Source organism: Podarcis muralis, chromosome 8, assembly GCF_964188315.1.
Source record: "Podarcis muralis chromosome 8, rPodMur119.hap1.1, whole genome shotgun sequence".
Lineage (NCBI taxonomy): Eukaryota > Metazoa > Chordata > Lepidosauria > Squamata > Lacertidae > Podarcis > Podarcis muralis.
The window spans coordinates 6,404,294-6,415,522 of NC_135662.1; the positions used below are offsets into that span (position 1 = coordinate 6,404,294).

At 45.4% G+C, this 11,229-nt stretch overlaps 1 protein-coding gene across 2 annotated transcripts in view; it reads left to right on the forward strand.

Annotated features, from left to right (window-relative positions):
* The window catches only part of SLC45A4 (solute carrier family 45 member 4), a 90,366-nt gene extending 80,279 nt beyond the window's left edge, over nucleotides 1-10,087 (forward strand). For both annotated transcript variants that reach the window (XM_028736066.2, XM_028736069.2), the window contains 3 exons: nucleotides 795-894; nucleotides 1,120-1,331; nucleotides 2,738-10,087. In XM_028736066.2, coding sequence (XP_028591899.1) covers nucleotides 795-894; nucleotides 1,120-1,331; nucleotides 2,738-3,103 — 678 coding nt within the window. In that variant the 3' untranslated portion in view covers nucleotides 3,104-10,087. The remainder of the gene's footprint in view (nucleotides 1-794; nucleotides 895-1,119; nucleotides 1,332-2,737) is intronic.
* The last annotated feature ends 1,142 nt before the right edge of the window (nucleotides 10,088-11,229 follow it).

The window sequence follows — 11,229 nt, forward strand, 5'->3', positions numbered from 1 at the left end:
CTGTCGAACAGCTCTCACTGTCAGGAAGTTCTTCCTAATGTTTAGGTGGAATCTTCTTTCTTGTAGTTTGGATCCATTTGCTCCGTGTCCGCTTCTCTGGAGCAGCAGAAAACAACCTTTCTCCCTCCTCTATATGACATCCTTTTATATATTTGAACATGGCTATCATATCACCCCTTAACCTCCTCTTCTCCAGGCTAAACATGCCCAGCTCCCTTAGCCGTTCCTCATAAGGCATCATTTCCAGGCCTTTGACCATTTTGGTTGCCCTCCTCTGGACACGTTCCAGTTTGTCAGTGTCCTTCTTGAACTGTGGTGCCCAGAACTGGACACAGTACTCCAGGTGAGGTCTGACCAGAGCAGAATACAGTGGCACTATTACTTCCCTTCATCTAGATGCTATACTCCTATTGATGCAGCCCAGAATTGCATTGGCTTTTTTAGCTGCCGCGTTTAGGAAGAGAAGTGCAAACATTGACACTTCCATGCTCTTGTTCATAGTGTGGCCTTTGCTTAAATCTTTATTGCATGGGTAGGCAAACTAAGGCCTGGGGGCCAGATCTGGGCCAGTCGCCTTCTAAATCCAGCCTGCGGACGGTCCAGGAATCAGCTTGTTTTTACATGAGTAGAATGTGTCCTTTTATTTAAAATGCATCTCTGGGTTATTTGTGGGGCTTAGGGATTTGTTCATTCCCCCAAAAAAATATAGTTCGGCCCCCCACAAGGTCTGAGGGACAGTGGACTGGCCCCTGCTGGAAAAGTTTGCTGACTCCTGCTCTATTGCTTCACTGCAGGCCCCTTCGAATTCCACCGAACTGCATGCCTACAATGCCGGCGTTCAGATGGGCTGTTGGGGTTTGGTCATCTATGCCGCTACTGCAGCTGTGTGTTCAGGTAAGAGGTTTTGCACCGGCAGCTGAAACTCTGTGCACCCCAGACCAGAGAAGCCGTGTGTGGCTGACAGATAAGAGAATCGAGGAAGGGGACTGTGCAGGGGAAGTTAGCCGAGGAAGGCCCCGGCCATGAAGTGCTTTAATGAGGGAGAGTTGGGTAGCTAATTGCAACTAGAGCGCGGGGCGCTTTTCTCTAATGGTGACACGCTTGGCCTCCTTTCTGCAGCCTTGCTTCAGAAATACTTGGACAACTACGACCTCAGCATCCGAGTGATCTACATCCTGGGCACTCTGGGCTTCTCCATTGGCACGGCAGTGATGGCCATGTTCCCCAATGTCTACGTCGCCATGATCATGATCAGCTCCATGGGCATCGTTTCCATGAGTATATCCTACTGCCCCTACGCCCTTCTAGGGCAGTATCACGACATCAAGCAGGTAGGTGGCCGTGGGCCGGGTGTTGGGGAACGTGAGTTGGGCAAGAACCAAATGGACGGATGAAGTCAGACCCCAGATCCATCCAGCCCAGCCGCTGTCTGCTGCAGCCTTCCCTGACCAGGTGTCTTGGACTACATTTCCCATCAGGCCCAGCCAGCACAAAGGGGGTTTGATGCTTTGAAGGCATCCCACGGCATACACAGACCTGCAGAGTCAGCCTTTAAGCTCTGGAGAGCCTTCAGGGAATGGGAAGAGAGGGAGACAAGCCCGTCAAATTGTAGTTTGCAGCTGGAAAGCCCAGTATCCAGCAAGCAGCACTTCAGGCTGCTTTTGGCCCGAGGATTGCCAGTTCCTCATACATATACATATACATATACATATACATATACATATACATATACATATACATATACAAACATATATTCTGTTACACAGTTTAAAATACTCATTTTAACATCATTAAAATATCAATGACTTCCATTCTTCTCCTTCCATGGTTCATTTTTCATATCATAGCTTCCTGCATATTTTACAAAAACTAAACCATTCAGTATTCAATCAATACATCCATCAAACCTTATTTACACTGTCAAATTTATCTTAATGCTTCCAACCTTTTCAGGTGTGCACAGCTCCCCCCATATATTCAATAAACGTTTTCCAATCTTCTCTAAACGTATGTTCTTCTTGTTCTCTACTTCCATATGTTAAATCTGCAAGCTGTGCATATTCCGTCAACTTAAGTTGCCATTCTTCTTCAGTAGGGACCTTGCTTGTTTTCCATTTTGGGGCTAACAGAACACAGGCTGCAGTAGTTGCATACATAAATAACCTTCTTCTTTTTTTGACACTTGGGAATTTCGTTCTGAATTGTCCCCAACAGAAAGCACTCTGGGTTTTTTGGAAAAGTAACTTTAAACATTTCCTCCCCGCCCCCCCATTCATTATAGATTAGTTCCCAGTACAGTGGTACCTCTGGATACGAACTGGATCCGTTCTGGAGCCCCGTTCGCATCCTGAAGTCAACGCAACCCACGTCTGCGCATGCACGGGTCGTGATTCGCCGCTTCCGCGCATGCATGTGGCATCATTTTGAGCGTCTGTGCGAGCGGCGAAATCCAGAAGTAACGCATTCCGTTACTTCCGGGTCGCCGCGGAGCGCAACCCAAAAGTGCTCAACCTGAAGCAACTTCAAGCCGAGGTATGACTGTACTCTTTTACAAGTCCACCACATATGAAAGAACGTTCCCTCCACCTCTTTGCAGTGCCTGACCACAGACGTAGAGGACTTGTCCCAAGAGTGTCAGTCCCCAAAGCAAGCTGCTTCAGATACTGCAACGCGACGTGTACTCTGCTACCCGATTCCCCATTTTGTTGATAGCATCTCCTGTCCCTTTCTCTTTCAGTATATCCACCATAGCCCTGGGAACTCAAAGCGAGGTTTTGGCATAGACTGCGCCATCTTGTCCTGCCAAGTCTACATCTCCCAGATCCTAGTGGCCTCTGCGCTGGGAGGAGTGGTGGATGCCGTGGGCACCGTGCGGGTCATACCCATGGTGGCGTCGGTAGGGTCTTTCCTGGGCTTCCTGACGGCCACGTTCCTGGTGATTTACCCCGACGTCGGCGAGAGCCCGAAGGAAGAGCAGAAAGGCCTGGCGCCTCCCGAGGCGGCCGAGAGCGGCGGCGACGCGGATGGGGAGAAGCCGACCGTGATCAAGCTCTCTCGGAAAGAAGCCTCCGCGACAGAAGTGGAAAACGAGTCGGTCGTTTGAGCGAACCGCCGCCATTTGCACACATTCCAAGCCATTCCAGGTGCACGAATCGGGACGTTCTCACAAAGCAGAATGAACTTTTCCAAGGACATCCTTGCTGCAGCATCGGATTGAAATGGTTCTTTCATGCAAAAATGTAGATGAAATTCCATAGTCTTAGGGTAGCCTTGAATAGGTAGCTTTGATGCTGATTGCTTTCTCTACAATCCAGAAAAATCTCCTTTCTTAGAGGTATTTTTAATGGCGAGAAAACACGTTTCCAAGGTGACTTTTATCGATGGGCAGGAAAACGTTCTTGCGTGGTTTGCTTTGTAAGACCTCGTGGCGGTTTTTCAAAATTCTCAAATTACCCATTTGGACTGTTTATTTCCCTTCCACCAACACCACCATTTTTAAAAACTGTAATTAAAAACGAAAGCAATTCTGGCTGTGGCTTTTGCAGAAAAGTTTTCTGTTTTTTTGTTCCGACTCCTTCAGACCTTGCAAGTTCAGTAGGATGGTGTATTTTAAAACTGATGCCATTTTTATTAGGCTGACAGCCGCGGTTCTCTGCTTTATGTTCCTCCCCCCCCTTGAACCATAGTCTGGATTTCATTATTTTTCCGTGCAATTACTACTAAGTATTCCCCACCCCCGACTTCCCTTGGACGTATTGCATCAGTTACTGCAAGAATTGCTGTCGCTTTATTTTATTATTATTATTTTGTTTTGATTCAAGCTGTTTGGAGCACCCGTCCCCGCCGACTGTTGCTTGCCAAGGATTCCTCGAGTGTGATCTCTTCACCGCAGAGATGGCGATGTTTCGGTGGTCGGGAGGGACTTTCGGCTGGCCTCGGGACGGTGGGAGGCGACATGTGTAGCTCTAAGGAGCACCAGTGGGACATTCTGCGACCTGTTTTGATCGGCGAGCCGGTCAGAATTTGACTTATTTTTCTTTTCATCTTTTGGTGGCGCTTGAAAGCCAATCATCTCCTTTGTGACGAAGCTGCTAATGGGGACGCGGATTCCCCGCTGTCAGTTTCTGCAGACGGGCTGTGAGCTTCCCCTTTGTTTAGAAAGGGGGTCGTCGATTGCACTTTTTTCTGAACTTCTGGGCTGGAAATTGCGATAGCGGAGAGTTTCGAAAGGTAGTCTCGCTCCCGCAAGCGTAAACCAAAGGCCTACCTCTTGATAACTGCAGCCTGGAGAGAAAGAGAGAGAGAGTGCGTGTGTGTTGCGTGTGTTGTTATTGTTGTTGTTGTTTTAAAAAAGGAAAATGTATCTTGAAACAGCTTTGGGCCTTAAAGAAAACAAAATTCACCATTATTATTTTTTTTAGAAAATGCTGTAACTTTATTCCTAGGTATGCCGGAGTCTTACTAAGCTGTTTCCCCACGTCCTTTCAACCCAGACTCCCTCCCCTCCCAACTCCCAAATTCCGGGTCCAGGACAATAGCAGTAACACACATAGCAGGTTGTCGGGTAAGCCAGGCTCTCATACCAAGCCAAGTGTCATTGCTGGGGATCGACAGCCTGTTAGAGGATGTCCTTAAGAACAGCCAGCCTAGAAGGTCCTTCTCTTTAGAAATGGGGGGGGGGGGGGGCTTCTCCTTGCACGTTCCCCTTGCGCCTTGCAAGCAATGGGAGCCAAAAGAGGCCGCAGCTGGTTTGCAGGCTGAAACCGCAGTGAACCCAGGCTGCTCTTGCGAGAGATTTCTGCTGCCTCAAACTCACCTATTTAAAATGCATGCCTCGAACCATGCTGCAAGTATAGCAATTCGAAAGCAAAAATCCTATCTTATCTATATATTTCAGAATGAAAAGCAGTTTTTAATAAATTACTTGAATTGTCAATTGTTATGTATGTTTGACATAGCTGAAATGGAAATCGCCTGGCTGGCATCTCTGGGTAGTTTGATGGCATCTCCTGTTTGTTTCTTAGCTCTCCATCAATTTACATATTTTTACCTCTGTAGGTGGGCGGGGGGGGGGGTAGACAGGGTTTGCATAGGCTTTTTAGAGGCCACGAGGATTTCATGAATGCTCATTTTATATACAGGGTTTCACAAACTGTTTTTTAAATGTCTGAGGTCCCCCTCAGGTCCCCCACCCCTCCAAAAAAAAAGACAACTATTTGGTGCATTTTGTTTGAAACTTCTTTTCAGACCACAGTATAAGACTACTTAAGCAATCCAGTTATTGGGGGGGGGCAGGGGGAGAAAAAGGAAAACCTTTCAGGAGCTTGTAGCCAAGAGAGCCCTCGCTCTCCACCTAAACGGAAAGTCTTCTTTCACTACACATACGACTTCTTTATTTTTTGAAAAACTACTCCACGACATTAATTTGAGATAGCTGTTCTCTGCGTAAATTGCACCTTGTTCTACGAGGACCCCACTTCATCGCTCTTGAAAGCGTGTAAAAATAGGAAGCTGCCACTTGCGGCAAAAATCCTGCCTTACGCTTTGAAGAGGAGGCGAAAAGGGAAGACTCTCAAACGCCTCAGTTGGATCTCTCCCCTTGATGCAGTTTGAAGGTCACCCATTCGGCCCTGGCATTTCTTTTCCTTGAAAGCTCTCCCCCCCCCCTTTCACTCCGCCTTGTTCTGCCTGAATTATTGAGGATGAGGAAGGCAAGTGTTTATTTTCCAAAAAGGAAAAAGCTTTCTTTTCAGAGGACTCAAAAGCTTATTTTTAGAAGAGCACGTCAAAATTTGGAGGCTTCCTGGCAATTCCTTGGTTCCTACGAACACTCGCTTTCTGACCAGCTCTGCAGTTGCGGGGTCACAATTTTCGCGTCACTGTTGGCTCTGCCGGAATCTGAAACTTGATCATGCATTGTAGTGCCAGGAGAAAATGGGCAGGTCTTGGTGAACTTTCTGATCTTTTGGACCCTTGTGAAGAGAACATGGGCAAACGAGAGATTTAGCCTTGTAGCAGGGCTTAAACCCTCCTCAACATTTATGCCATAGAATTCTGAATAGCATTTCCCTTCCTGCGCTCTAGAATTTACTCTTTAGGGCTTCTGAACTGCAGCCTCCAAGACGTGCTGCTGTCTGTCGAGAGATGCAAAGAACTCGGAGCAAATGAGCCTCGATGAGCCCAGAGCCAAGGTGGAAAGAGCAAGCCCCAAATTCTGTCTGGGAGCCAGTCGTGTTTTCCTCTTTGTAGATGCATTTAGTGTCTTGGTGCCGACTCATTAAATCCCAGCACGGGATCATCATCGTTCCTATTTGCCTTCTTCAGATGCTGAAGTTCAAATTCAATTGAGCAGAACTGAATTGGGAAACGTCTTGATTTTGGAAAGGTAGAGGGAGCTATCGGTATGCTTCCTTTGCCGGCTGTGAAAGCTGTTTAGACATGCCATAGGAAGGCATGAGGCAGAGCTAAGGCCAACACACTCTGGAATTGTAGGTCTGGTTTTGGCTTAGGGGTCTCTGAATTCCCCACATCCCAACAACCCCACCATTTCCAGGGTTCTTTAGGAGAAGCGTCAGCCGCTGAGTTTTTTACATCATGAGCACACACGTCTCATTCTTTCATCTGTCTCTTACAAAGCATACTGTTAGAATGGGACATTTCGCTCGCTGATTTTGAGACGTCGCACCTTCAACCAAATCTTTGTGGAGTGTCTGGCTCACAGACACGTTTAACAACCTGAAAATCTTCTGTAGTTGCCATCAGATATCTGGTCTCGCGGGCAGCATTTATTGGACTTTGTAGGGCTTGATAGGGTTATATGTAATCTTTTTTTTTAAAAAAGAAATCACACGAATTGATTTCCTGTGGCAATATCCAGCTGGACTTCAAGCTTGTATATTTATGACGGCTTGTGGAGAGAAAAGCAATAACCTCTTCCTCCTGATTTGCACGTGGGGATTTGAACCCAAATACTCTTTTTGATACTCTGGTCTTCCCCCTGCCTATTCCGTCAGCCAGGCTTTCTTCAAGATTCCCAACCACACCATGTGGGTGACTGATCCTCCTCTTTCTGTCTTAGGAGACGAGGCTGTCGGGAGATTGGAAGACCCGTGTGATTTTTCAGTGTGCTTTTTACTTTCGGCCATTCCATGAAAGTGGAGGATAAGAAAGCTCTCTTTAAAGGACCGGTGAATGAGGCTTGCCCCATCACCATCTTGTCTCTGCCGGGAATGTCTGTTTCCTTTTCTTCCTCCTTGTCGGTTCCTATGGATGAAACCTCCGGCGAAGGGTCCCTAGGCTGGATTTTCCAGAAGGCAAATCTTAGCCAGGATACGGGAGGATAGCATCAACTGCCCTGAGTTCCAATTTTGAATTCATTCTGCTGAAACCCATTTGAGAAGGCTGCGGCAGAAGAGCTGCAATTTCTGGTCTGCAATCCAGAATCAGACCATATCATGAGAGTGGCAAATAACCTCATCTGACTGCATGGAGTCATAATCTTGAAAGGCAAGTTAGTGCCACTCGGTCTGATTTGTGCCATCTTTAAAGGCGGCTTTCGGTACCCATTTTAAGGCACTCTCGTGCTGCAGAGGGAGGGGGAAGTGAAGCTGTTAGGCTGCAAAGCCAAATCTTGACCCATCACTCCACCCCAAAACAGAGCATGATAACTAAAACCCAGCAGAGTATTTCTTATTTGCAGCTCAATTCTGGGAGCTCACCTGCGCGCCTGGCATTCTTCTGGTCCCACCTTTTCGCCATTCAGTCGCTGGAATGCTTTTTTCTTTATTTTAAAAATGAAAAGGGGTTGGGCCTGGTTAAGGATTAATTAAAACGGAACGGGTTGGGCCTCGTTTTGCTGCTGTTGTCACTGTACATTGAAACATGGTGTTCCCTGCTCTTTCCTTCTGTCTGCTAGCAAGATGCAATCAGCTCTGACTTAGATCCATTCGTTGCTTCTTACACAACCCGAAATCTTGCATGACTCCCCGCATAAGCACATGTAGCAACTTTTGAGTACCTGAAGTGTCTTTTTGTGGGGGGGTGGAGTTATTTGGTTTTTATTCATTTGCAGATATCCCTTGTGTCCCCCGTCCCCCCCAGTTAATAGGCCAAATAAATGTAACAAGACACAAAAAATATTGCACAGAAATGGGGGAGAGTGACTTGGGAAGGAAGAAAGAAAAGGATACCAAATTTCACCTGTGTGTGTCTTCTCCTAACTATGGATTCTTAAACGTGCAGGTTTTGTCATTTAAACAGCCAAGCTACAAGGTTTTTAAGACTGCATTGAGGGAGGAATGCCATTTGCAAAACGGAACAAAAAGAAGCAGATATTATCTACCCAGAGTTCTGTGGTTCATGTTGCTCCCATAATAAAAAGTTTTACTGAGGATGTGTCTTCTGCTGAAACACTTGTTTATGCCCCCATTTTATTTTATTTTATTGAGGAAGGGTCTCGGAGACACCCACATGAATTCCAGGAGCATAGAGTTCTTACATGCACAACTTCCTTGTGGCAGTTAAATTCAGAGGGGGAGATGGTTTGGCTTTAATTCAAGAGTCAGGTGACACTTGGACCTTAGATGGGATGAATTCTTCCTTTCAGCAACTTCTGACAGGTAGACTAGCCCTAAGGTGCTGGTTTTGTTTTTTCAAGTTGCCGGAATAATTCCTGGGTGCGGAAAACATGCTGTGCAAATTCTCTGCGCGTGTTCAAGGTGGTCTTTGCTAGAAGCTGTGAAGATGCTTCTGCACAGTTTGTAGACCAGACCACATTTGATCAAGGGCGTTTTTATGATCCGTTTCCAGATCTGCTCTACGAGAGCAAAGACTAAATCCACTGCCCGAGGGCTCCGGTATCTTTTGGGGAAAAACAAACAGTTGCCTAAGAGGGAGAATTCCAACCACTGCAAATTCTCTCACTATACATAGCTGTGGAACAAGCAAAAGCAGCTGGAATTCCTTCTAAACACATCTCTCTTAAGATTCAGTAAATTTCTCTCCACGTGCACCTAAAAGCTCTGATGCAATAATTTGAGGAATCATCCTGGAGTTACAAAATGATACCTGGTAGGTCTTTCAGGCATCCTCGTCTGATGTGTAAGAGAACAGGGCATGCATACCATGTTGCTTTCTGATAAACAGAAGGGGCATTGTAGAGGTTATGCATTTTTCATATAGTTGCCAGTAAATTAACTTCCTATGAAAAGCGCCCAGGTAAATAAAACTCGGGGGGGGGGGGGATGACAATGTAAACTCCTTTTCTTCTTCTGGTCACAAAATAGCTAACTTCATTGATCAAGTGTCAAGTGTCTAATTTCATAAAATTAGAACCCAGAAAATCTCAGCTCTGTCCGGCTTGGCCATCACCCGAGTTAGCATTGACTTTTAGTTCTGTTTTGTTTTTAAATTTGATAGAAGCATGACCTCCTCCTGGGTAATACAATTTGATCATCTGATCTTTCCTACGCTGTGTACTTTGTAGTTGTTGTTGAATTTCTCCTGCAACATGGGCCTGAAACCTTCTTGGTAGCCAAATGGCCAGCTTGAATATTAAAATAAAATAAATGCCTCCCCTAGTGAAAAGCTGCGTATAGGCATCTCTTAATGAAAAAAAATATAAGTAAATATATATATTTAGTTCCATTGTGAACTGGCCATATGACAACTTCTTGTTTATCAACTTATTAAGTTGGGGCAGTATACTAGCTCTTGCTGAGTTTAGCAATGTTTATAAGTGTGTGTTAAACACATAAATGTTTCGAGTTTAACGAGGAAAAAGGGATAAATAAGAAATGTGACCGATGAATGTGTCTGAGTGGATTAGATGGCAGAATGTTCTGGGATTTGATTTTGACACAGAGCTTTCTTTTTCTGGTTTTCAAGGTAAAGACTTGTTGCATGAGAAACAGTTTAACTGTTCTGCACTTTTGGTCTCTTTGTAATTTCCCCCCACACCCACCCATTTATGGATAGAAATGGCTGAATGTAGAGTTTAAAAGAGAAAAACAAACAAACCACTATTTCACATTTACATGTGTTCAATCCATTGTTCTACAGTTCAATCTTAATAAACATTTCAATATGAGCCGGTGGATCTGGGTTTTTGTGTTCGTGGAGAATGGGAAATAAGTCAGTCTTGCTCTTGCATAAATCTAAATAATTGGGTGCACATAGAATTTAAGAGAGCCAGCCCATTCTAGCCCTAGTTCCTCTCCAAATCTGTCTGCTAATGTTTCGGTTCCTCTTCCTTGTCTTCTGATACGCAGCCCCTTAGTAATAAGATGATGGGGGACACCTGGCTTACTAGCAGTACATGCGGGAAAGATCTAGGGGTCTTAATAGACCACAAGCTGAACATGAGTCCACAGTGTGATGCTGCAGCAAAAAAAGCTAATGCTATTCTAGGCTGCATCAACAGAAGTATAGTGTCCAGATCAAAGGAAGTAATAGTACCACTCATTTCTGCCTTGGTCAGACCACACTTGGAATATTGTGTCCAGTTATGGGTGCCACAAATTAAGAAGGATGTTGACAAGCTGGAATGTGTGCAGAGGAGGGAGACCAAGATGATCAAGGGTCTGGAAACCAAGCCTGATGAGGAATGGTTGAAGGCGTTGGGTATGTTTAGCCTGGAAAAGAGGAGAGTGAGAGGAGATATGAAAGCCATCTTCAAATATCTCAAGGGCTGTCACACAGAAAAGGGAACAAGCTTGTTTTCTCCTGCTCTGGAAGGTAGGACTCGAATCAATGGATTCAAGTTAACAAGAAAGGAGATTCTGACAGTAAGAGCTGTTCAACAGTGAAACCTCAGGAGGTTGTGGGCTCTCCTTCCTTGGAGGTTTTTAAGCAGAGGTTGGATGGCCATCTGTCATGGATGCTTTTGTTGAAATTCCTGCATTGCAGGGGGTTGGACTAGATGACCCTGGGGTCCCTATTCCAGGATTCTAGGTTCCTAGGCCTGGCATGAAATGTTACTGCACCTTTGTACAAACTAAGGCCGCAGTAATGCTCTCTCTTTCCTCACTTCCTTCCACTACCCCTGGGAAGTGGAAGGTGGTTTCAGACATTACACAAGGAGCTTGGAATAATAATAATAATAATAATATTTATACATACATACATACATACATACATACACACATGGTTTCCCCAGCCACTCTGGGTGGCTTCCAACAGGATATTAAAATACAGTAACCTATTAAACATTAAAAGCTTCCCTAAACAGGG